The sequence below is a fragment of the Hypanus sabinus genome, chromosome 5, assembly GCF_030144855.1.
Source record: "Hypanus sabinus isolate sHypSab1 chromosome 5, sHypSab1.hap1, whole genome shotgun sequence".
In the NCBI taxonomy this organism is placed as follows: Eukaryota; Metazoa; Chordata; class Chondrichthyes; order Myliobatiformes; family Dasyatidae; genus Hypanus; species Hypanus sabinus.
Genome location: NC_082710.1, coordinates 13,516,028 through 13,542,767, shown reverse-complemented (window position 1 = coordinate 13,542,767; position 26,740 = coordinate 13,516,028). Strand labels below are relative to the sequence as shown.

General features: G+C 44.1%; 1 protein-coding gene across 2 annotated transcripts in view; it reads left to right on the top strand.

Annotated features, from left to right (window-relative positions):
- Positions 1-26,740, top strand: part of LOC132393932 (ras-specific guanine nucleotide-releasing factor 2-like) — a 141,750-nt gene that overhangs the window by 52,114 nt on the left and 62,896 nt on the right. For both annotated transcript variants that reach the window (XM_059969395.1, XM_059969396.1), the window contains 4 exons: positions 8,928-9,181; positions 16,683-16,762; positions 21,278-21,471; positions 23,616-23,725. In XM_059969395.1, coding sequence (XP_059825378.1) covers positions 8,928-9,181; positions 16,683-16,762; positions 21,278-21,471; positions 23,616-23,725 — 638 coding nt within the window. The remainder of the gene's footprint in view (positions 1-8,927; positions 9,182-16,682; positions 16,763-21,277; positions 21,472-23,615; positions 23,726-26,740) is intronic.

Sequence of the window (26,740 nt, the reverse complement as noted above, 5' to 3'; positions counted from 1 at the left end):
TTCAAGTTGACAGGAAGGCAACAGTAACTCAAATAACCATGTTTTACAACAGTAGTGTACAGAAGAACATCTCTGAATGAACAAAACATCAAACCTTAAGTTGGATAGACTGCAACAGCAGAAGACCACAAACATCCACTCAGTGGTCACTGTATTAGGTGCAGGAGGTAGCTAATAATGTGACCACTGAGTGTATTAAGATCAAATACTTAATATTTCAAAAGCTTTCAAGTAAAGGCAGCAAAACGTAAAGAGGTGCCAATACTCACTGTAATCCTGAAGATAATGGAGGAAAACTGTATGTGTCCCAGGCTGCAGTTGGCTGTTTGATGGGAGTGTAAGTGCTGGGAGATGGCCATGGACAAGTGTGGTCATGGAGCCACTGCCGAGGAATTCAGAATGTTCTCATCCCTACAGCTTGTGGAAATCTCAAGGTTTCTGGCACTGGTGGGAGGAAAGGGCAGAAGTTCAGTGTGGAACTTCCATTACTTCCTGGCCAAATCCAGCTCAAGGATTGGCCCAAGCAGGTTCAGGATCGGCATTTCCATGTGGAAGTTCCATCGCTTCCCTACCAATCCAGCCCAAGGCTTGAGTCATGCCAGTGCTGGGATGGTGCCTACTAATCGCTTGGACAAAGTGTGGAGGTCTTTGCTTTCCCCTTTTCAGGGGGCCCACCATGAATATGAAAGATTCTCACCCTGAATATCTAAGACATGGTCAATGTCTGAGTCCCTCCTGGCTCCATTAAAGAGATCCAACTCTTCGAACAGTTGTACAATATTACTCCACTGTAACTGGATAAATGGACCATTCAAAAGCCAATCTTTATGGCTCTACTTTAAGAAAGCTTTCTCTTCTTATACATCAAGTTCTTCATTTGGTTAAATTGTTGATGCAAATATGCTTCACGGTTGATTTCTATTTCCAAATGTACAAGGTCCATCAGCATAAAATGTGTTCACTCACTATGTGCTGTGTTGTATGATGTGGGTGATCATGGTTTTTCCATGACCATGATTGTTCTTGGCAAATCTTTCTACAGAAGAGGTTTGCCATTGCTGCCTTCTGGGCAGAGTCTGTAAAAATGTGTATCTGCTATAAACATGGTGGAACACTGGAAGAAGGACAAACTGTGCTGATGTGTATACCAGTAGAATTTGAGCATAATCGCTTTATAAAGTCCACTGGAATCCACTAGCACTGGGGTCCTGCCTGGGGGTTAAAGGACCGTGTTGTTGTCGTTCCTTTCCGTGCCTCATGGGGCATCGGGTGCCAAACCTAGCTGTCTCTTTAGCATTTTGTCTGCTACGAGGACAAGTTGCTAGCTCGACACTCAACCCAGCGCGGATGGCAATGCGTAAGGAGCCGGCCGGATCCGAACCCGCGGATGTCACTGCGGCACCGGCCAGCTAAAAGGACCGTATGGACTGTGCATACATGTGGGTGGCTGGCTGGGAGGAGTGGGGCTTGTCTTGCTGTCGTTGCTTCCTGCGTTTGGTATTGCTGTGCTGAGCATGCTGGCCTGGTATGTTGGCACCAGAATGCGGGACACTTGCGGGCTGCACCCAGTGCTCCTCGGGCTGGGTGTTAACGTGAACAGCCCATTTCAGTGTATGTTTCAATGTACATGTAATAAATAAACCTGAACCTTGAACGTTGAAATGACTTTACAGGCATATGGATATTTAAATTAACAACAAGGGCCGGTCTGCACCATCATTCAGTAAGATCCTGGCGGGTCTGATTGTTACCATGACAGCTCTTTCCTACCATCCCTCACTCAACCTTTCTTATTAATAACCTAACTAACTTATAAATATAGTGCTTCCACTGCACCTTAACAAAGAGAGTTCAGAAGGTTCATGGCCCTCAGAGAGGAAATAAAACAACTTCTTCTCTCTCTTAAGAGGAATTATCTCACCCCCACTCAAACAAAAGTGATTCTGCAGATGCTGGAAATCCAGAGTAACACATGCAAAACGCTGGGGGAACTCAGAATGGCCAGCAGCACGTTCTGATGGTTGTCCATCTTATCAGAAACCTGTGTGGGAGAGTTTTAAAAATGTTAAAAGAAGGGGCACGGTCCCACTCTCTTGATCTCAGAAGTTTAGGTCCAGTGGTACAAACAAGCATCACAAACTGGGGTCTTCCTTGGTTGCAATGGATGACCATGATGCCTTCTGTGCCTCGTCACGCCCTGAGTGTTACCAAACCGCTTTCCTGGCTGTTGGATCTCACTGTAGATCTCATCGGCCCAGTCTACCGGAGCTGACTTGGCGTGACTAGGACAGGCATGTCTCTAGGTCACCCGCCGTCTCTGAGACGCGCCCGTTACCCTCACTTGGTTCAGCTCGTCTGTCGAAGCTGTGTATCAGGGTGTGGCCCCTGTCGTATGCGATCAGCTACCTGAAGCTACAGGTGAGAGCTGAGTGTCCAGTGGGGACCAAAGGTGAGTGAGCTGCCCCAAGATGGACACGATAAGCCCCTTCACCTCCCTGGACACCCTATACACTCCACGGCAGCATCTATGAAGAGGAATAACCAGACCTCGGAGTTCTACCATCTCTGGCTATTTAAATATTATCTTTCTTTAAATTTTCTCTTTCTGAAATGAACACCATGCTACTTCCCCACCATAATCCATTTACCTGATCTTTGCCCTCTCATTTAGCTTGCCTGTGTCTTGTTGCCACCTCCCTGTGTTCTCTGCACAACTTAATTTCCATTGATCTTTCTATCGACAGCATTTGTGTTTCATTTGTTTGTTGCAACTAATCTGGTTACTTCAGGTACGAGGGAAGTCTGCTTTACCCGACAAATGCAAGTGAGCTCTGCAGTTGCCTAAAATTCTTCACTAGACTGGCTAGAGCTCCATCTAATGGATTAAATTGTAGAGATGCATTTTCCAGTTTATTAATATTACACTTCAGTAATATCTGTGCTGCACCCTGCATCGTTAAACGTAATGGGCAAGCTCCTTGAAATTGGCTCCTTTAAAATAGAAAAAATAAAGAATTTCAGACAAAGATTACGATTAGTTGGTCACGTGGATGCAATTAGGAGACGTGGGCCTGCAGGGCAGGAAGAGCCTGTTACCATACTGTATCTCTAAAGAAACAAAATAAAAAAAGCCATCAAGTTTTTGTACATGAATCCCCAGCATAATTGTAGGGACTGTGTCGTAGAATAGATTTCATATATATCATATATACGAGGGGGAGGCATTGTAAGATGATTGGAGGAAAGCATACTGGGGATTTTGAGGTAGGCTTTTTACACAGAGAGGTGGGCATGTGGAACGCCTTGCCAGGAGTGGTGGTGGAGGCAGATAAATCAGGGACATTTAAGAAACTCTTAGATAGGCACATGGATGATGGAAAAATGGACTATGTGGGAGGGAAGAGCCAGAGTAGGTTAAAAGGTCTGCACAGTTTTGTGGGCCAATGGACCTGTACTGTGCTGTCATGATCTATATCAGTAATGAAAGTCAAGCCAGTCAGGGATGTATTTTGTGGATGGTAGATCTATGCAGTGGAACAGTGGGACCTAGGGGTACCAGTGCATAGTTTATTGAGAGCAGTGTCACGGGTAGATGGCGTTCTGGCCTGCATCAGTCAGAACACTTGATTTGAGGCAATGGAACATTATATTGTAATTGTATAAGTTACTGGTGAGACTGCGCCTGGAGTACTGTGTACAGTTCTTGGTCACCCTGTTATAGGAAAGACGTCGTTAAACTGGAAAGAGTGCAGAACAGATTTACAAGGCTGTTGCAAAGACTACAGGGCCTGAGTTGTAGGGAAAGATTGGCCAGGCTTGTTCCTTTGAAAGTAGGAGAATGAGTAGCAGCCTTATAGAGCTGTTTAAAATTATGACAAGCATAGATAAGGTGGGTGGTTATTTTTCCCTGTGGGGAGATGAAAACAAGATTTAGGGTAGATTAAGGGTGAGAGGTGAAAAACTGAAAAGGGATCTGAGGGGCAACATTTTCACATGGGCAGTGTGAGAATATGGAATGAGCTGTCAGAGGAAGTAGTTGAGGCAGGTACAATAATATCATTTAAGAAGCACTTGGACAGGTAGATGGGGAAATGAGGCTTGGAGGGATATGGGGCAAACACAGAAAATTGGGACCAGCTGGGTGGGCACTGTAGTCAGCGTGGACTGGTTGGGCTGAAGGGCCTCTTTGCATGCTGTATTGTTCTGTGGCTCTAATCTACATTGCTCTATTCCCTGTATATTCAGGAAAAAGTAGAACATTCAGCTATAAGGTTAAATCGGAGAATCTGAGTTCTTTGAGCAAAGCAGCTTGTCAGAAGGTTCAATCAGAGAGTGCAGGATCACAGATGCTTTAGTCGAGGGAAGCAGTGGATCTGTTCACATTGGTGGGTGATTAAGACCAGAAGACATCGGAGCATAATTAGGCCATTTGGCCCATTAAGTCTTCTCTGTCATTCCATCATGGCTGATTTATTACCCATCTCAATCCCATTGTCCTGCCTTCTTCTTCTAACTGTTGACGCCCTGATTAATCAAAAACCTATCAACCTACGCTTTAAATTTACTGAATGACTTGGCCTCCACAACCATTAGTGGCAATGAATTCCACAGATTCCAAGAAATTCCTCCTCATCTCTGTTCGAAAGGGACATCCTTGTATTCTGAGGCCCTGCTCTCTGGTCCTAGACCCCCCTACTATGGGAAACGTCCTCTCCATATCCACTTTATCTTGGCCTTTCAATATTTGATGTTTCATTGAGATTCTCTCTCTCATTCTTCTAAATTCCAGCAAGTACAGGCCCAGAGTCATCAAATGGTCCTCGTACGCCAACCCTTTCATTTCTGGGATCATTCTTGTGAACCTCCTCTGGACCCTCTGTAACGCCAGCACATCCTTTCTAAGATAAGGGGCCTAACACTGCTCATGACACTCAAAATGTGGTCTAAGCAATGCCCTATAAAACTGCAACAAAAGGGGCAGGAGCACAAACTAAAGCTTTGGCCAAAAGCTACAAGTTAACTTGGAGTGAAAGTGTTTGCCCATTTAACCAGCAGCAGTTTTCCAGATGAAACCCTGCACCAGAACTGAATAGACCTGATCCTAAAGTAAATCAGAATCAGGTTTATTCTCACTGTCTCATAAGATATGAAATGCATTGTTCAAGAGGGGAGGGCTTTAACAGACAACCGAAGGGCAAGTTTCACCCAGAGGGTGGTCAGTATATGTAAGATGCTGCCAAAAGAAGTGGTTGATCAGATATCTTGGGATTACTAAGAAGGGAATCTTTGTTGACATGGTCCAGTTGGGTCAAAGAGCCAGAGCCCAATGGTGGGCGGAATGGCCTCCATCATCTCATCATAATTCTGTGGCTTTAATTTCTTTTAAAGAAACTTTGCTCTGCTGTTGTCAGGAAGTAAAGAGATTTGATTGTCACCTGTTCCCTGTTTCCACATTGTGTCTGGTGCCTGTTTCCTCTGACTGAAATTAATATGGGGAGAAAAGTGCAGAGTTCCTTGAAGTTTATTTTTTTCCTTTATTTATCTAGGCATGTTACCTGGGTTTCAGCACTTAAGTTACAGAGAAAGGTTGAACAAGTTAGGTCTCTATTCATTGGAGCGTAGAAGGTTGAGGGGGGATTTGATCGAGGTATTTAAAATTTTGAGAGGGATAGATAGAGTTGACGTGAATAGGCTGTTTCCATTGAGAGTAGGGGAGATTCAAACGAGAGGACATGATTTGAGAGTTAGGGGGCAGAAGTTTAAGGGAAACACGAGGAGGTATTTCTTTACTCAGAGAGTGATAGCTGTGTGGAATGAGCTTCCTGTGGAAGTAGTAGAGGCCAGTTCAGTTGTGTCATTTAAGGTAAAATTGGATAGGTATATGGACAGGAAAGGAGTGGAGGGTTATGGGCTGAGTGCGGGTAGGTGTGACTCGGTGAGATTAAGAGTTCGGCACGGACTAGGAGGGCCGAGGTGGCCTGTTTCCGTGCTGTGATTGTTAAATGATATGGCAAGGAAAGGGTGCTTTGTCCCTTTGAGCCATGCTGCTCAGCAAACCCCGATTTAACACTAACCAAATCACAGATCAATCTACAGTCACCAATTAAACTATCCAGTACGTCTTTTGACTGTGGATGGAAACCGGAGAACCAGGAGAAAAACCTTGCATTCCACTGGAGTACAGAGACTCCTTACTGGGAATGCCAGGATTGAACTCTGAACTCCCAGAACTGACGCCCGGAGATTAATAGTGTCTCGTTAACCACTACAGTACCGTGACACCCCTTGTAAACCCTGCAATATCTGGGAAATATATCTTTAAAATTTCCTGATGGCAGTGTCTTTGCATTGAAAGGAAAGTTGTTAATGAAAGCGTCACAACACTGGCTGTATCACCATCTGGTATGGGCGGTGGGGCTACTGCATAGGATCGAAGTAAGCTGTAAAATTAGTCAGCTCCATCATGGGCACTAACCTTCATAGTAACCAGTACACAGAAAATCGAAAACCTACAGCACAATACAGGCCCTTCAGCCCACAGTGCTCTGCCGAACATGTACTTACTTAGAAATTACCTAAGGTTACCCATACTATTTTTCTAAACTCCATGCACCTATCCAGGAGTCTCTTAAAAGACCCTGTTGTATCCACCTCCACCACCATTGCCGGCAGCCCATTCCACACTCTCTCCATAAAAAAACTTACCCCTGACATCTTCTCTGTACCTACTTCCAAACACCTTAAAACTATGTCCTCTTGTGTTAGCCATTTCAGCCCTGGGAAAAAGCCTCCAACTAATAACACACAATCAATGACTCTCATCATCTTATACACCTCTATCAGGTCACCTTGTATCCTCTGCCGTTCCAAGGAGAAAAGGCTGAGTTCACTCAACCTATATTCATAAGGCATGCTCCCCAATCCAGTCAACGTCCTTGTAAGTCTCCTGCACCCTTTCTATAGTTTCCACATCCTTCCTGTAATGAGGTGACCAGAACTGAGCATAGTATTCCAAGTGGGGTCTGACTAGGATCCTATATAGTTGTAACAAAGGAAACCCATCAGGAGAACATACAAAATCCTTATTGGCAGGGCGTGAATTGAACCCATATTACTGGTACTGTGAAATGTTGTGCTAACCATTATGCTACCATGCCACCTCTAGTGGTCTGAAGACCACAATCAAAATGCATGTTGACATCAATGTCCTGATGAAGAGTTTTGGCCCAAAACATCATTCCTCTGCATAGATGTTATCCAATCTGCTGAGTTCCTCCAGCATTTTGTGCTTGTTACATCTTCAAGGAATGGTGCCTCAAAAAAGTCAGTGTCCATCATTAAGGACCCCCATCACCCAGGTCATGCCCCCTTCTCACTGTTGCCATCAGGAAGGAGGTTCAAAAGCCTGAGGGCACACACTCAATGATTCAGGAACAGCTTCTTCCCCTCTGCCATTGGATTCCTAAATGGACATTGAACTCATGAACACCATCTCACGACTTTTCATTTCTGTTTTATAATTGCTTATTTAATTAACCCATTTTATTTATATATATGTAACCCCCTGGGTCGCCTTAGGCTCGCTCAGCTTGTTCTCGTCTAGGGGGAGCAGCCTTCGGCCCGGCCAAACTGGGTAATCAGCTGGTGTGGATGCTGTGTGATGTCCCCGCCTTGCCCAAAAACAGACAGTACACCATAAGCGATTAAATGAGTACAATTTATAAAGGTTACTATAACTAAGTGATTCATAACGATACAGTATATATATGAAGGAAAAAAATAAAGAAAAGGCGCCAAACTTATCAAAGTCCAAACCACTTTGTGCACAACCTTTGGAGCTCAATTACTGAAGTCTTCTGGCCACCATTCGATCCCCTCCGAACTCCTCAACACGCAGCTCAGGACATCCCGAAGTGGTCAACCAAGCACATCTATCTTCATCTCCTCTCCTCGGGGTACCTCCTGGCCTTGGACCCCTGCTTGGGGTCCCTTCCTCGCCCAGTTTAGAGCATCGTGTCCTCTCTCTCTCAACCCCTCACGCCGATCTGCCCAAAAGCCCGCCAACAATAGCTTACAGACTCAGAAGAAAGTACAACATTAATCCCAATTGGTTTACAAAGGAATACAATTCTCGTTATCAGTAAATTTTAACCCAAACAAGCTTCCAGCACTCTCTCGCAACAAAGAAGCATTCCTACTTTTAACAAACAAAGAAGCCATTTTGATCAACATACGCAGTAACAAAGAAAAAGAAGAAATCCCCTTTACATATATATAGATATATTTACTGTAAGTCACAGTTTTTAAAAAATGTATTATGTGTGTTGGCACGTGGCCATGTGGTTAAGGTGTTGGTCTAGTGATCTGAAGGTCGCTAGTTCGAGCCTCAGCTAAGGCAGCGTGTTGTGTCCTTGAGCAAGGCACTTAATCACACATTGCTCTGTGGCGACGCCGGTGCCAAGTTGTATCAGCCCTTGCCCTTCCCTTGGACAATATCGGTGGCGTGGAGAGGGGAGACTTGCAGCATGGGCAACTGCTGATCTCCCATAAAACCCTGCCCAGGCCTGCTCCCTGGAACCTTTCTCTCGAGACTAATGGATGCCTATTATCATGTATTGCATTGTGCTCCTGCCACAAAGTTAACAGGTGTCACGACATGTACCAGTGGTATTAAACGTGATTCTGATTCTGATTCAATTACAAGAGATTACACCAATTCCACACTTCATGCTTTGAGTTACAAAATCAGGATAATGTTACGTCTGTAACAGTGCCAAGCACCAGTCAGGGATGTTGCAAATGTTGTATAATTAGTCACTGTGAAATAAAGCCACTGTATCAGTCTGTGCTGTCAGGGAAATAATCTGTGTAGGTGTGCGTTTACGAACAATACTTCTGTTTTGTTCCTTTACCATTGTAACTTATAGGTTCAGAGTTTCATGAGAGGCTGGCTGTGTCGAAGAAAATGGAAGACGATTGTTCAGGATTACATCTGCTCCCCGCACGCAGAGAGCATGAGGAAACGGAATCAGATAGTCTTCAATATGGTCGAGGCAGAGGCTGAGTACGTACAGCAGCTCTACGTCCTCATCAACTGTTTCCTGCGGCCCCTGAGGATGGCTGCCAGCTCAAAGAAGCCGCCCATAAGTCACGACGACGTCAGCAGCATCTTTCTCAACAGGTATTCGGCACTTTGCCTCAGACGACGTTTAACTTCATTTATTATTTCAATTGATGTTCTTTTTCTTTCGCGAATTGGTTATCAGTTGCTTTGATATTGAAATTGGCACCTTGGGTGCTGCCAGTCCCTTGCGTTGATATCAGAGTAACAAACACAAAATGCTGGAGGAACTCAGCAGATCAGATAGCATCTGCAGAGGAATGTCGTTTTGGGTCAAGACCCTTCATCAGGACATTGACATCAGACATGCATGTTGCGTGTGGTCTTCAGGCCACTGTCATTTTTAAAGGCACAAGAGATTTTGCAGATGCTGGAAATCCAGAGCAACACACACACACACAAAGTAGTGTTTCATTGATTCTATTGTATTTCTTTGTCTACTGTGAACGCCTGCATGAAGAAAAGACATCTACTGTACGTACTTTGATAATAAATTTACTTAGAAAGTTGTACAAAATACTAGAGGAACTCAAAAAGTCATGCAGCATCTTTGGAGGGGAATGAACAGTCAATGTTTCGGGCCAAGATCCTGATGAGGTCCTGATGCTGAGTGTCTGCCCAAAATATCAACTGTTTATTCCACTGCATGCATTGCTATTTGACCTGCTGAGTTTCTGCAGCATTTTATGTGTGTTACTATAGTTTTTAAAGGAAAACTTTAGATGTGTAATCTGTTGTAACTTTGGAAACCGTAGCATCCCACTTACATAGATGCTGAATAGATTTATTTTAGTGATGTTAAATACAGGTCAACATTGCATTGGATACTACACTTGAAATAGAGGTGCATGATTTGCATTCAGATGACAGATGATTATAGAGCATTAATTTATTATTGTGAATATAAATTACAGTTGTTTAGTAAGACTATTTTAATCAGCATCAGTTCCAAGGGGATGTTTCTGGACGGAAATTAGAATCCATAAATTTTTGACTCAGACAACCCACACAACCAAGGCTGCTGCTTCTACTTAAGCCCATCAAACCTACTGGGGCATAGGCTGCTGGAAGCAACTTGTCAGGGTCCTTTATCCCAGGCCATTCTTTTTATTTTTCAAGGTGCAGCCCATCGAAGATGCTTCCTCTCCCAGGGACGAGGACTTTAGTGCTTCTGCTACTGTTTCTGTAGTGCTGGGCTTTTATAGAATGGGTTTGCCAGCCCCATGACCAACCCTACTGCTATTGCAACCAGGCTTGGGACTGTTCATGGTTGAGTTACGACCAAGGCTAGCACCCAAAAAACAGAAGCTAATTGTATACACCAGAAACTCTACAGATGCTGGAAATCCAGAGCAATACCCACAAAATACAGGAGGAACTCAGCAGGTCAAGTAGCATCTACGGAGAGGAACAAACAGTTGATGTTTTAAGCTGAAATCCTTTATCAGGTCTACAAAGACCACAAGACCAGAAGATATAGGAGGAGAATTAGGCCATTTCTCCCATAGAGTCTGCTCTGCCATTTCATTATGGCTGATCCAATTTTCCTCTCAGCCCCAATCCTTCTCCCATTATCCCCTCATGCCCTGATCTATCAGCCTCTGCCTTAAATATACATAAAGACTTAGCCTCCAGAGCTGCCTGTGGCAAAGAATTTCACAGATTCACCACTCCTCATCATTCTGAAAGGACTCTCCCTCTATTCTGAGGCTGTGTCCTTTGGTCCTAGACTTTCCTACCATAGGAAACATCCTTTCCACATCCACTCTATCAAGGCCTTTCACCTTTCGATAGGTTTCAATGATGTCCCCCCTCATTCTTCTGAATTCTAGTGAATACAGGCCCAGAGCCATCAAATGCTTTTCATATGATGAGCCATTCAATCCTGGAATCATTTTCCTGAACCTCTTTTGAAGCCTCTCCAGTTTCAGCACATCCCTTCTGAGATGAGGGAGATGAGGAGCCCCACACTGCTCACAATACTCCAAGTGAGGCCTCAGCAGTGCTTCATAAAGTCCCAACATTACATCCTTGCTTTTATATTCCAGTCCTCTTGAAGTGAATCCTAACATTGCATTTGCCTTCCTCACCAAAAACTCAACCTGCAAATTAACCTTTAGGGAATCCTGCACAAGGACTCCCAAGTCCCTCTGCACCTCAGATTTTTGTATTTTCTGTCCATTTGGAAAATAGTCAACCTTTTCTACTGAAGTGCATGACTGTACACTTTTTATCACTGTTTCCCACCTGCCATTTCCTTGTCCATTCTAAGTCCTCATGTAGCCTCTCTACTTCCTCAAAACTACCTGTTCCTCCACCTATCCTCATATTGTCAGCAAACTTTGTAACAATGCCATCAATCTCATTATCCAAGTCATTGACATACAAAATGTAAAAAGAATTGGTCCCAACACAGACCCCCTGCGGAACACCACTAGTCACTGGTAGCCAGCCAGAAAAGGTTCCCTTTATTCCCACTCTTTGCCTTCTGCCAATCAGCCTCTGCTTTATCCATGATAGAATCTTTCTGTAATACCATGGGCTTGTAGCTTGTTAAGCAGCCTCAGTGTGGCACCCTTTCAAAGGCCTTCTGAAAATCCAAGTATACAACATCAACCGATTCTCCTTTGTCATGGCTGTTATTTCTTCAAGGAATTCCAATAGGTTTGTCAGGCAAGATTTTCTCTTGAGGAAACCATTTTATCATGTGCTTCCAAGTACCCTGGGACCTCATCTTTAATAATTGACTCCAACATCTTCCCAACCACTGAGGTCAAGCTAACTAACAAAGGAAGGAATACAAGCTGGCAGGTGATAAGTGAGACACGGTGAAGGGCAAGGAGCGTGTGTGATAGAGTGTGGAATGAAGTAAGAAGCTGGGAGGGAATAGGTGGAAGACGTAAAGGGCTGCATAAGCTAGAATCTGATAGGAGAGGAGAGTGGACCATGGGAGAAAGGGAAGTAGGATGGGCTCCAGTGGGTGGTGATGACAGGTGAGAAGAGAAGGGTTGAGAGGGGAGCTGCACTGTGGGAACAAGAGAGAAGGGGATAATTTACTCCTTCCTTGCTCTGTTCCATTTTCCATTCTGGTTGCCCAGAATCTTTGAAGATCAAGACTTTAAACCTGGCACCAAGCTGGTGTTCCAATGAGCTGCAGTAACAGGACCCTCTTGTATGCTTTGAAAACCTACAGTGTATAGTACTGTGCAGATCTTAGTCAGATATATATAGCTAGGGTGCCTAAGACTTTTGCACAGTACTGTATATCATGTCTTTCTAATTACCAAACAAGATTGAGCTAACACAAAGCTAAGTACTCTTATGCTAGTTTCAGAATTAGAATCAGGTTTATTATCACTGACGTACGTCATGAAATTTGTGGTTTTGCAGCAACAGTACAATGCAATACATAAAAAAACTATAACTTACAGTAAGAAATATAAACAAGTATTTTTAAAATAAATGGGCACCACTGTAGGGTAGCAGTTAGTGTGACGCAATTACAGATCAGGGCCTCGGAGTTTGGAGTTCAATTCTGGCATCCGCTGTAAGCAGGTTTGCATGTTCCTTCTCATTTGTGTGTGGGCTTCTGCCAGGTGCTCTGTTTTCCCTACACAGTCCAGAAACGTTCTGGTTGATAGGTTAATTAGTCATGGTAATTGTCCTGTGATTAGGGTAGGGTTAAATCAGCAGGTTGCTGGGAGGCATGGCTTGGTGGGCCATAAGTGCCTGTTCTGTGCTGTATCTCTAAATAAAATCAAATAAATGAAGTTTTAAAAATAATCTGTGGAAAAAGAGAGCATAATAGTGAGGTAATATTCATGGTTCATTGTCCATTCGGAAATTCTGATAGCAGAGAGGAAGAAGTTATTCCTAAGACATTGAGTGTGTGTCTTCGGTCTCCTGTACCTCCTCACTGATGGTGGTAATGAGGCACGTGTCCTGGATCATGTGGGTCCATCATGATGAATGCTGCTTTCTTGAGGCATTGCCTTTTGAGAATATCCTCGATGGTGGGGAGGCTCATGGCATGATGGAGCTGGCTGATTGTGCAGAACTCTGTAGCTTTTTATGATCCTGTGCATTGGCTCCTCCATATAACCAGTGATGCAGCTAGTTAGAATGCTCCCTATGAGTGTCTGATCATAGTTAACCAGCCACACTGTTCAGATACCTGGCACCAAGCTGCAGCAATAAGTGTTCTTCTCAATGTCACAGCTAGGCAGTGTCCATGGATCCATCACCCAGTCAGAAACCCCAGCACTGGAGAAACCGTCAGCTCCACCAAGAGCAGTGTCTGTGGATCCACCACCCAGTCAGAAACCCCAGCACTGGAGAAACCGTCAGCTCCACCAAGAGCAGTGTCTGTGGATCCACCACCCAGTCAGAAACCCCAGCACTGGAGAAACCGTCAGCTCCACCAAGAGCAGCATCTGTGGATCCACCACCCAGTCAGAACTTGAATAAGCAAATCTTTCCTGACCTTAACCGTGTTCTGTAAGAGAGAAGTTTAGTGAAGTCTTTAGAACATTAAAAAGAAGTATCCTCCCAGCATCTGAGACATAAACACTCTGCGCCGTTCCTTGCAGACTGGAAAGTCTGTAGATTTAATTCCAGGCTCCCGTTGGACTGCTGACATCCCTGGAGACTGTTGTACCATTCTCCCAGCCAGGGAGATGTGTAAACAGTAGTCGTCCCAGCACATCAATCACTCAATCTTTGAGATTGAACATTTCTTATGTTTCTCCAAGTATATACTCTCAGTGACCACATCATTAGGTACAGGAGTGAAACCCAATGCAGTCTTCTGCTGTTGTAGCCCATCCACTTCCAGCTTTGATGTGTTGTGCGTTCAAAAAAGCTCTTCTGCACGCCACTGTTATAATGCATGATTATTTGAGTTACTGTTGCCTTCCTGTCAGCTTGAACCAGTCTGGCATTCTCCTAGGAACCTTGCTCATTAACGAGGTGTGTTCGACAAAGAACTGCTGCTTGGTGGGTGTTTTCTGCTTTTTGCATCATTCTGCGTGAACACTGCAGACTTTTTTGTGTGAAAATCCCAGGAGATCAGCAGTTTCTGAGATACTCAAAACACTTCGTCTGGCACCAACAATCATTCAAAGTCAATTGGATTTCATTTTTCCCCATTCTGATGCTTGGTTTGAACAATAACTAAACCTCTTGACCATGTCTACATGTTTTTATGCACTGAGTTGCTGCCACGTAATTGGACGATTAGATATTTACATTAACGAGCAGGTGTACAGGTGTACATAATAACGTGGCCACTGAGCGTATATGTAAATCCACCTTTCACATTTCTGCTTAAACCCTCAGCTGCGATCACCAACTTAATATTGGCCTGTTGATCTCAATACAATGTTCAATGAAGAGCAAAGGCTTGTGTTAATTGCTCATTACTTAAAATATCAACATCCCAAAACTTTGTCTTGCTGAAGGGTCTCGGCCCAAAACGTCGACTGTACTCTTTTCCATGGATAATGCCTGGCCTGCTGAGTTCCTCCAACATTTTGTGTGTGTCCCTTGGATTAACAGCATCTGCAGATTTTCTCTTCTCTGTGATCCGAAACCTTTTGTGCCTTGTCCAGAAAGATGCGGGTAATACTCTCCCATGCATTTCAGTTAAAGGGAAGGACTTGGGTAACAACACTATTTTAAAAAATACTCTTCCACACCTTATTTAAAAAGATTAAATTATTTCCATCACTTCTTAAAAATGTCTCCAATGCCTTGCTGATTCAGATTTTTTAAAATGTTTCCTTGAAATATTTTGAAGTTCACATGTATACAGCTAAATGAAACATCGTTCCTCTGCAGCCAAGGTACAAAGCACAGTGCACGTATCACATTCAGCACATAAAGTAATATTAACAGTTAAAGAAAAAATATTCTGTAGATGTAGAAGATGATATTAAATGCATATACAACATAGTTAAATATACAACATTATTACTGTTACTGGCTCAGTCATAAATAACGTGTATGGGGTGGTAGCAGATGTTCAGAAGTCTCACAGCCTCAGGGAGGAAGCTGTTACCCAACCTAAAAGTCCTTGTTCTTATACTGTGGCACCTTCTGCCTGGCGGCAGGAGGTCACTGAGATTGAGGGGTGGATTTAAAAAGTTGAATACTTAGCCAGTTCTATTTTTAGAGATCTATGCCTACTGTTTGATTTTATTTAGTATCTATGGATTGGAGTGAAAGAACTACCACAGTAACACGTGCCTGCATTCTGTCTATTGATGTTGGGTGCTTTGATAAGCCCCAAATCAAGGCCCTTTTCTGTTAAACTTATTGGTAACGTCAGTCTGTGAGTAATTTCAGTGACAAGAGCAGGAAGGATGAATCAGCACTTTGTAAAGGTTTGTCATTTACAATGTGTAGCATCATTTGGTTCTATTACTAAAGGGGTAGGGCACCGTTTGCAAAGACTGTCAGTGAAAAGATAAAGTTCAGGTGAATGAACTAAATACCTTATGAAACACTTTAGATTTCCACTTCCCATGCTTCTGTGGAACTGGTTACGTCACCTATAAAGGAAACTTTATTCAAAGTACATCACTACCAACACTGCAGTGACCCTTTATTACTGTACTAGACTGTTAGTCTGGGTTATGTGTCTGGAGGGGGTCAGGAATATAGGCCATTATTGACAAAGCCTTCCCTACCATTAACGTGCTAATGGAGCTCTACCACAAGAAGGCACCATCCAGGCCGTACTCTCTTCTTGCTGCTGCCGTCGGGAAGGAGGTACAGAAGCCTTCAGTCCCACACCACCAGGTTCAGGAACAGTTATTACCCTTCAACCACCAGGCTTGTAAGCCAGCATGGATAATTTTTTTCCACTGAGGTTGGGTGGGACTACAACTAAAGGTCAGAGGTTAAGGGTGAAAGGTGAAAAGTTTAAGGGGAACCTGAGGGGGATCTTCTCCATTCAGAGGGAATGAGCTGTCAGCAGAATTAGAGGATGCGGGCTCAATTTCATTGTTAAAGTGAAGTTTGTTTTGTGCATGGATGCTAGTGGAATGGAGGGCTATGGTCCAGGGAGTAAGGGTATGGTCAGAAGGAGTAGGCAGTTTCAATAGTTCAGCACAGACTAGATGGGCTGAAAGACCGGTTTCTGATCTGTATTTTTCTATGACTTGATGACTCTATAACTTCACTCACCACAACTCTGAGCTGATTCTACAGCCTACAGTCTCACTTTCAAGAACTCTTCACAACACATGTTCTCAGTATTATTTGTTTAATTCGCACAGTTTGTCTTTTGCATATTGGTTATTTGTCGGTCTTTGTTCACGTACAGTTGTTAGTAAATTCTGTTGTATTTCTTTAAGTTCTGTAATTGCCTGCAGGAAAAAGAATCTCAAGGTTGGGATTCTCAATGAATCTCAAGGTGGTGACATAAGCATACTTAGATTATAAACTTACTTTGAACCGAGTGCTGCCATTGAGCCGGGGTCTCACAGAGGATCTCAGTTCACTGCGTACTACTGTTTGAAGTCCATCTGATTGAAATGCCGCTTTTGTTTTCTTTCAGTGAGACCATCATGTTCCTCCACGAGATATTTTACCAAGGACTGAAAGCACGGATTGCAAATTGGCCCACCCTAGTGTTGGGTAAGAATTGTTCAATGCAGAGATGGGAAAAGCATAGAAGGGCATGGGCTCAGTGGCCACGTTATTACACGCAAAATGCTGGAGGAACTCAGCAGGCCAGGTAGCATCTTTGGAAAAAAAGTGCTGTCGATGTTTAGGGCCGAGGCCCTTCAGCAGGACTGGGGGCAAAAACGGTCTCCCAATCTACGTTGATATACAAGGGGCCACACTGGGAGCTCTGAACACAATAGCTGACCCCCAACGGACTCATAGGTGAAGTGTCACCTCACCTGGAAGGACTGTTTAGGACCCTGAATGGCAGTGAGGGAGGTGGTGTAGGGGCAGGTGTAGCACTTGTTCCATTTGCAGGGATAAGTGCCAGGAGGGACATCAAGGAGAGAGACCATTTCTCCAAGTGCATGGAATGCCCTGCCAGAGGTGGTGGGAGAGGTCGATACAGGTACATCAGGGGCATTTAAGAGACTCATGGGTAAGCACATGGATGATATAAACATAGGGGACTGTGTGTGGGGAAAGGGTTAGATTGATCTTGGAGTAGGTTAAAATGTTGACACAACTTTGTGGGCTGAAGGACCTGTAATGTACTGCAGTGTTCTAAGCTCTAGGTAAAACAGAAAACAAATACGTTATGCTCGTGGTGTAACAAGCAAGTAGAGCTTACCTTGTCAGCAAGAGTGGTCATATGGTGGAGTAAAGCAACAAATTCTTCCTCCTGCAAATTCTCAACTCCGGATTAGAAAGTTAATACATTTCCTTTACAAGTCTGGGAGCCAATTTCACTGCGCAGTACAGATTGCCAGTAATTCTCCATGACTTGTGGGAGATGAGGAGTAATTTCCATCCCTGAACTGCCCAGGAACCTTTCTCCACTGAGAATTCCTACAAAAACACTGAGTCAGTCACAGCTTACAAACTATTAATATCAGTCAGGTGGTGGACCATGCCCTGGTTTCCAATGTACTTATGAAGCCATCTGGTAGTAGCTCAGTTTTGGAGAATTACTTTTATGATACATCAACAGCAAACCTATCTCACTGACCACATACAAAATGCAGGGAGGAACTCAGCAGGTCAGACAGTATCTATGGAGAGGAATGAGCAGTTGCCATTTCGGGCCCAGACCCTTCATCAGGACTGGAGAGGAACTGGGAAGAAGTCAGAACAAGAAGGTGGTAGGAGGTGAAGTGGTACAAGCTGGTAAGTGATAAGTGAGACCAGGTGAGGGGGAGGGAGAGGAAGTAAGAAGCTGTGAGGTGATAGGTGGAAGAGGTAAAGGACTGAAGAAGAAGGAATCTGGTAGGAGAGGATAGTGGACCTTGGGAAAGGGAAGGAGGAAGGGCACCAGAGGAAGGTGATCGGCAGGTGTGGAGATGAGCAAGGGTAAGAGGGGAAATCAATGTTCACACCATCAGGTCGGAGTCTACCCAGACAGAATATGAGGCGTTGCTCCTTCAACCTGAGAGTGGCCTCAATGCGGCAGCAGAGGAGGACATGGTCTGAAATGTCAGAATGGGAATGCGAAGTCAAATTGAAATGGGTGGTGAATGGGAACTCCTGCCTTTGTGTCAGACGCAGCTAAGATGTGGAATGACCCTTTATACCCCAGCTGACAGGTGACTAGAAATGTGAAAAGTGAATTGATGTGGTTCTCAAAGGGTAGATATTGGCCAAGGAGAGAAGAGAAGAGTTTGTGGGAAGGGTTGAGAGGATAAAATGGGTGAGTGTAGGATTAATGTAAATGAGTGTTTGATTGATGAGGAGTCAGTGGGTCGCAGGACCCATTTTGCATGCCATATCAGTCAAGGATTCTACGATGTTAGTTGATAAATGCAGAGGAAAGGTAAAGGACTGGTCAACCACAATAAGCTTGCTGGTGAATTCTTGGGAAGGAGGCAGAAGTACGCTCTGAATCTGCCACGCTGGAGGCAAATGCAGCAGAGCAGCTGAGATGCAGTCTGAGAAATAGTGGTTTCTGCTTAATGTTCAGGCCAGGATCATAATGGAAGTCATTGGGAAATCAACAATTGACTTTGGGCATGTACTCTACTGGTGTCTGGTAGTGTAGTGGCATCCACATCAGACTTCAGAGGTTTGAATCCGGCTCGCACCTTGCACGAGTTCTACTTGTGCTGGGTTCAGTGTCATGCCAGCAACTCAGCCTCGTAAAACAAAAGAAAGCTAAAGAAATGGCAAGTTTGCCATTCAATGCGCCAAAATAACATGGGAAGGAACTATGTACTCTATTGGCTGGGGGTTAGAGACCGTTGCTGGCACTGAGAGAAAGGTTGTTATCATGACACCATGTAACTAGGCAGTCTTGTAATTTTTGAGATGCAGGACGGTAATAGGACCTTCCTACCTATGAGACTGCACCGCCCAATTACACCCATGTAACCAATTAACTCACGAACCCATATGCCTTTGGAATGTGGTCACGGGGAGAACTTAAATCTCCTTGCAGACAGCAGGGGGCATTGAACCCGGATCTCTGGTGCTTTAATAGCTGTACGCTAACCTCCACGCTACCACACCACTCCTTGCTAGCAGACCTTGTCCTAGAATTTCAGCAGGCTTGATGGTGATTTACAACTTTCTCAGATGTGAGTGTAAGTCTCAGGTTCAGCCTGCAGCATTAATCTAGGGGAAGACGGCCTCCGGCCTGGCCAAACGTGAGAAATCTCGTTTGGGTGGATGCTGCGTGATGTGCTCCCCGTTACAAATCAGTACCCCGAAATAACAAACAGTCCACAATATGCAATTAAACGATTGAGCTTTATAATTCTTAATTTGACTATAGGGTTAGTAAAGAAAACAAAAAAAGGAAAAGGGCCCATTTTAATGAAACAGTCTAATGTCACATTGCAGCTCCCAGTTTTCCCGTCTGTTCGATCTCCATCGATCTCCCCCAGGCGTCGTTGACTCCCGACCCCATCCCAAGTCTGCTCAGTCCTGCAGGCTACAACTTCCCCGTTCTGGCATCTTCTCCCGAACCAAAAGCCCGTGAATTCCTTTCCCTCAGACACTCAAGAAAGAAAAACAACTCCCCTCTTTGGTCAGCGCATCTTCCAAAGCCACCGTTATTTCTAGTCATAACCCAAATACTGCAGCTACAGAGAAACCATTACATGAGCAGTGAAACCTTTCCAAGGGTGTTACTAGAAGGGCCGACTGTTTTTCCTTGTGCCTGATTGCTGTGGGAATGTACTGATGCTCTCTCTGAATAGGGACTTCCACAATGATTCTGGGTAGGGAGCCCCTGCCAGAGAGAATGTGCAGTCATGAATGTCCTTTTCAAGAGGTGAACATGAAGATGCTGGTGTAATCATGCACCTTGCTACCTTTAGCATAGGACATAGCACAGTACAAGCCCTTGAGCCTACAATGTTGTTCTGACAATTAAACAGACTCTAAGACCAATTTAACCATTCCCTCAAACATAGCCCTCCATTTTTTTCTATCATCCATGTTCCTATCTAAGAGTTTTTTAAATGTCACTAATATATCTGCCTCTATCACCATTCCAGGCAGCACGTTTCACACCAGCTACTCTCTGCATATTAAAAAAACCTGCCTCTGACTGTCCTGCCAGTACTTTCCTGCAATCACCTTAAAATTATGAACCCCGTATTAGCCATTCCTGCCCTGGGAAGAGGCATGTTGATTGCCCACTCCATTTATGCCTCTTATCAGCTTATGCAGCTCTATTAAAGCACATCATACTGTCCTTCGCTCCAACGAGAAAAGCCCTAACTTGCTCAACCTTTCTTCATGACACATGCTCTCTAATGCAGCCAGCATTCTGGTAGATCTCCTCTGCACCCTCTCTAAAGCTTCCACATCCTTCCTACAATGAGCCGACCAGAACTGAAGAGTGGTCTAACCGGGATGTTACAGAGCTGCCACATTTTATGGCAGCAGTACAGTGCACAACATAAAATATGCTATAAGTATTATAGTAAGAAGTATTATAGATATAAAAGAGCAAAATAGAGAGGTAGTGTTCATGGGTTCATTGTCCGTTCAGAAATCTGATGGCAGAGGGAAAGAATCTGTTCCTAAATCATTGAGCGTGTGTCCTCTGGCTCCTGTCCTCCTTCCTGATGAGAAAAGGGCGTCTCCTGGACAATGTGGGTCTTTAGTGACGGATGTCAGCTTCCTCAGGCCTTACCTTTTGAAGGTGGCTTGATGCTGAGAAAGCAGGTGCCCGCGAGGGAGCGACACACCATAAGCCATCTTAACAACACTATCAACCTGAGTGGCACGTTTTGACGTAGAAGCTGACAGTTAAACATTCTGGTTGTCATTTGAAACAGAAGTTTATTAGGTCAGCGCACTGTGAGGCAGTTCAGCTAGGTTATAAATCTTCAGGGTGTAAGAATTCTGCTGTTGGAGCAGAGATGGGAGGAACTGTGCAGATCAAATTGTTTCCATGGGTACCAGATTTCTCCATTCCGCAATCACCATCGAAAGAGAGTGGAACTGTGCGATGATTAATGGTTCTGTTTCCTTTTCCAGCTGACCTGTTTGACATATTGCTGCCAATGTTGAATATCTACCAGGAATTTGTCAGAAACCACCAGTACAGTCTGCAGGTATTAGCAAACTGTAAGCAGAACAGGGATTTTGACAAGCTGTTGAAACAGTATGAATCAAATCCCGCGTGTGAGGGACGGATGTTGGAGACCTTCCTCACGTACCCCATGTTTCAGGTAAAATGTTGAACATTCACTGTAGCATATCAATTAAAGTCAAAGGTGAGCTTATTGCCATTTGAACAAGTTCTTGACTACATGGGCACAATGAAAAACTTACTTGCAGAGGCATCGCAGGCACATAACATCATATAAGAGGCTTTCACCAGAAAAACATAAATTATACATAATTTAAAATATATTTTATTGAGATACAGTGCAGAGTAGACCCTTTCAGCTCCTCGCACCACCCAGCACCCCTGAGTTAATACCAGCTGAATCATGGGACAATTTACCAACCAGTACGTCTTTGGACTGTGGGAGGGAAGTGGAGATCCCAAAGGCAACCAACATGCTCACGGGGCGAACGTACAGACTCCTCATGGGCAGTGGTGGGAATTGAACCCATGTTGCTGCTATTATAAAGCATTGTGCTAACCACTACACTACTGTGCCGCCCCATCATCATCATCATTATGTGCCATGTCATATGACGTGGGTGATCGTGGTCTTTCAATGACCATGATTGTTCTGGGCAGATTTTTCTACAGAAGAGGTTTGCCATTGCCTTCTTCCGGGCAGTGTCTTTACCACTCAGGTGACCCCAGCCATTGTCAATACTCTTTGGCGATTGTCTGCCTGGTGTCAGTGGTTGAGATAGGCACTGGCTGCTCATATGAACATCCATCACTTGCTCCCATGACTTCATGTGACCCTGATCAGGGGGTTAAGCAGGTGCTACACCTTGCCCAAAGGTGACCTGCAGGCTGGCGGAGGGAAGGTGCACCTTACACCTCCTTTGGTAGAGGCGTAGCTCCATCCCTCCACTCCAAATTACACAAAGAAAAAACAAATTCCATTTACTTCTCAGCTGAATGTATCTTTTTCATCTCATGACAGTTTATATAAGACCATGAGACACGGGAGCAGAATTAGTCCATTTGGCCCATTGAGTCTGCTTCACCATTTTGATCATGCCTGACTTATTATCCCTCTCAGTCCTATTCTCCTGACTTCTCTCCATAACCTGATGCCTTAATTTATCAAGAACTTATCAAGTACAGGCCCAAAGCAATAAAACACTCCTCATATGTTAACCCTTTCATTCCTGGGATCATTTTTGCAAACCTCCTCTGGACCTTCTCCAAAGCCAACACAAACTTTCTTAGATATGAGGCCCAAAACTGCTGACACTACTCCAAAAGCAGTCTGGCTAAATGCCTTATAAAACCTTGGCTTTATGTTTGGAGTGAGCGTTGCTGAGCATCTCTGAAGAATCAAAATTATATCTGATAACTGTGAACAGGAGCCAATCAAATCAGTTGGAGGAGAAAATAATCACTTGCTTTCAGAAAGCAAGCTGACATTAGACCAATCAGCTCAGAGATCAATATTTTCACTGCCTTTAGGATTTCTGATACCTAGGTTTTATACAATGAACATAGTTCCTGGGATTTGTCACAGAAAGCTTTGTCCTAATATATAGCATAGTGGTTAACACAACACTATTGCAGCTTGGGGCGATGGAATTTAGATTCCAATTCTGACGTTAACTGTTTGTATGTCCTCTCCGTGAATGAGTAGGTTTTCTCTGGGTGCTCCAGTTTCCTCCTGCAGTCCAGAGACGTACTAGCTAGTAGCTTAATTACTTACTGCCTGTTACGCCACTGGTGCTAATGGCAATGAAGGTCCACCATCCTCATTGTTGTTTCTGTAACAGTTTTGTTTTGACCAGTCAGGGTTGTTAACCCTGAGCTGAACCCCTGAACCTGGTGGACTGGTGGGCCACAAATAGTCTGGCCTCTACCCTTTGACCCATTTGGCATGGGTGACCAGACCAAGAGTCAAAGTACAAGGCCCTGACTCCAGCCAACTTAGTTCCCCTGGTCATTGAGGCTCGCAATGACAAGGTGGTCATCCTCCCACAGCCCAAAGATTTACCCGCCAGCTGATAACTTGGTCATTGTAAATCATCCCATTATCAGGCTAGGGTCAAAGCAGTGGGTTACTGGTGGTGTGGCTCAAAGAGCTGGAAAGGCCTATTCTGTGCTGCATCACCAAATAAATAAATCATTGGTTCCAGATCCACAGAAAAATCTCAAATACATGGTTTTAAGAATAATGTTTTCTTCCTTACCAATATTATGCCTTCATTATTCCAGATCCCACGTTATATAATAACGTTGCACGAGCTGCTTGCACACACACCACACGAGCACGTGGAAAGAAAAAGCTTGGAATTTGCAAAGTCAAAATTGGAGAACCTGTCACGGTAAGTTAGCTTAAAAACTGTACTTGTGTGATTTAGAGCAAGTCCTTCACCAAAGGAACCAGTCTACTTTAGTGTTTAGATGGCTCTATTATAGAGCCAGCAACTGGGGTTCAGTTCCCGCTGCTGCCTGTAAGGAGTTCTGCCCGCGACCGTGTGGATTTCCTCCGGGTGATCAGGTTTCCTCCGGCAGTCCAAAGATGTATGGGTTGGTAGGTAATTTGGTCACGTGGGTGTAACTGGCAGTGCAGACTCGTTGGGCCAGAAGGGCCTGTTACAGCGCTGTATCTTTAAATAAAATTAAAAAAATGAAAGTAATGTTTTACAGTGCTTGCAATGTTTATTTGTTTATTGCCTATCAGGTCCTACCGACCCTTCGAGCTGCCCCACTCAGTAACTCCGATTTAACCCTAGACTAATCGTGGGACAATTTACACTGACCAATTAACCTACTAACTAGTACGTCTTTGGACTGTGGGAGGAAATGGGCCCATCCGGAGAAAACTCAGACGTTCCACGGGGAAGAGGTACCGACTCCTTACAGGTGACGTCGGAGCTTAAATCCGAACTCTGGAACCCCAGGCTTTAATAGCGCTGCACTAACTGCGGCACCCTGGTCTGATAGGGTTCAATTCCCGCCACTGCCTGTAAGGAGTTTTTACGTTCACCATGTAACCGCATGGGTTTCCTCCAGGTGCTCTGGTTACCTCCCAGATTCCAAAATTCCCAAAACCTCAACTCCCAATGCTGTAAAACAGACCCTTTGGAGTAAATCCCACCCAACCCCACTTGCCCTCCCCCCTCCACATTTTTGTGATGAATAGTTTTTCCTTTCCATTAAGTTAAGGTAAGAAAGTAAAAGGCATTTGATCTGCCTTTGCCGTCAATTTCTGTCTTGGTTTCCAGCTGGCTAATTATGTGGCTTTTGAAAAACAGTCTAAGTATTGCCACTTGACTGGTTGTGGACTATTTTCTTTGAGCATGAAGTTGTTCTGATTAATTTTCCACAGCTTTTTAAAACGAAATTTATAACATTAGTCTGGAGATGATCCACAGTGTTCTTTCGCAGAAGTTCAGCAAATAATCGATTTTCTAATTAGATGCAGGTATAATTTGCATTGTAGTTCTATTGACTGGAGTACTTTAATCTTCGTTACTGACAGGGGGAAGACACTCTGTTATGCTTGTTCTTAATAAAGACAAACAGTGTTGATAAAACTAACACATACTTATTTAATCCCACATGATCGTGTGCGGCCAGCTCACTAATGTCACTACCTGTTTCAGGTGAACCGCCCACTTTGCACCCTGGGAACTGAAGTTTTTTATTATGTACATGTGTAATAACAGACTTTTCAAGTCTATCCACCCATTTAAAACATTTCCTGATGCTTTTAAGCAACACACAGAAAGTTTTGGAGGCAATGTCCCTCCTTTTCTTAGCAGCTGCTCAGAACCATGATTGCTCTGAGCAGGGGAACCTTACGTGGGCTGAAAAGTGCACAGCACTTTATATAGAAGACAATGCCAGCTGTCCAGCAACAAAAGTTATATGCACGGGAGCATTTCAGTTATTGCGCGGCCATGCACCCGTGCAGCTTAAAGTGAACTTTGGCTAGAGGAATTCTCATGAAGGGTCTCGACCTGGGATGTTTCTTCCCCTCCATGGGCGATGCCCGACTTACTGAGATTTTCCAGCATTTTGTGTGCATTGTTCCAGTTTTCTGACATCTGCAGAATCTCTTGTGTTTATCAGATGTTTTTAAGTTTTTGATTTAATTTTATTTTTAATGAAGCTACATGAGCTCTTTTTCAAAGCTTAATATAATACTCCTAAAGTAGCCTGGTGTCTTCATTTTGGAAAATGCAACCGAAAATGAGTTTCTCCTTTGTTTCATTATTGATCATGTGACTGAAAACGAGTGTCTCCTTTGTTTCAATCATGATCATGTGACTGGCCTGCCAGCTCCCTCACCTTGATCCATCCAATCATTTTCCAAGCCTGCTGTCACTGCTGTTTATTTTATTTTAGGCCCTTCAAGCTGCACCATCCAGCAACCCCTGACAATTCCTGATGTAACACTAGAGCACCACAACACAGAACAGGATTCGACCCATCAATTCTGTGCTACACCATTAATCTGCCGAGTCCTATCAACCTGCACCTGGCCCATAGCCCTCTGTACCCCTCTCATCCATGAAGGCCAACCTGCCAAAAGCTTTCTTTAGGACGCTATCTTTTGTGAAACCACTTTCCAGGAACTATAGATAATTTACAGTGACTAATTAACCTAAAACCAGTACGTCAATGGACTGTGGGAGGAAGCTGGAGCAGGTGGAGAAAACACATCCATTTCATGGGGAGGACATAAAGAGACGCCATACAGAGGATGCTGGGATTGAGCTTGGACTCTGACGCCCATGGCATTGATAGCTGCAATCTCTCAGCATGTCAGCTAATACAAATCCTACTGGCGCCATCAAGCCTTAGAAAATTCAGCTTCATTTATGATCTTTCATCGTAAGTGCAAAGGCAAAATGTTACAAACACTGAAAATGTGAAATATAAGTTAAATCTGCTGAATCTGATTAGCAGGTCAGTTAGCAGCTGTGTCTGGAGGAAATAATTCAATGAATTTTTTAAGTCGGTGACCTGGCAGAGGACCGGGAAATATTATGTACATTAAGGGTCTGAAGCAAGGTTAGTGTACTATATTTTCTGAAAGGTAGCTCCATCGCCTATTGAAAGCCCTGTCTGATGTTCCTGAAGTAAAGATTGAAGATGAGCTTTATTTGTCACATGTACATCGAAACATACAGTGAAATGTATCGTTTCCATCAACAACCAGCACAGTCTGAGGATGTGCTGGGGAGTGCCCGCAAGTGTTGCCGTGCCTCTGCAACCAACGTAGCATCCCCGCAACTTACTCACCCTAACCCGTACGTCTTTGTAACGGGAGGAAACACAGGGAGAACATACAAACTCCTTACAGACAGCAGCAGAAAATGAAGCCTGAT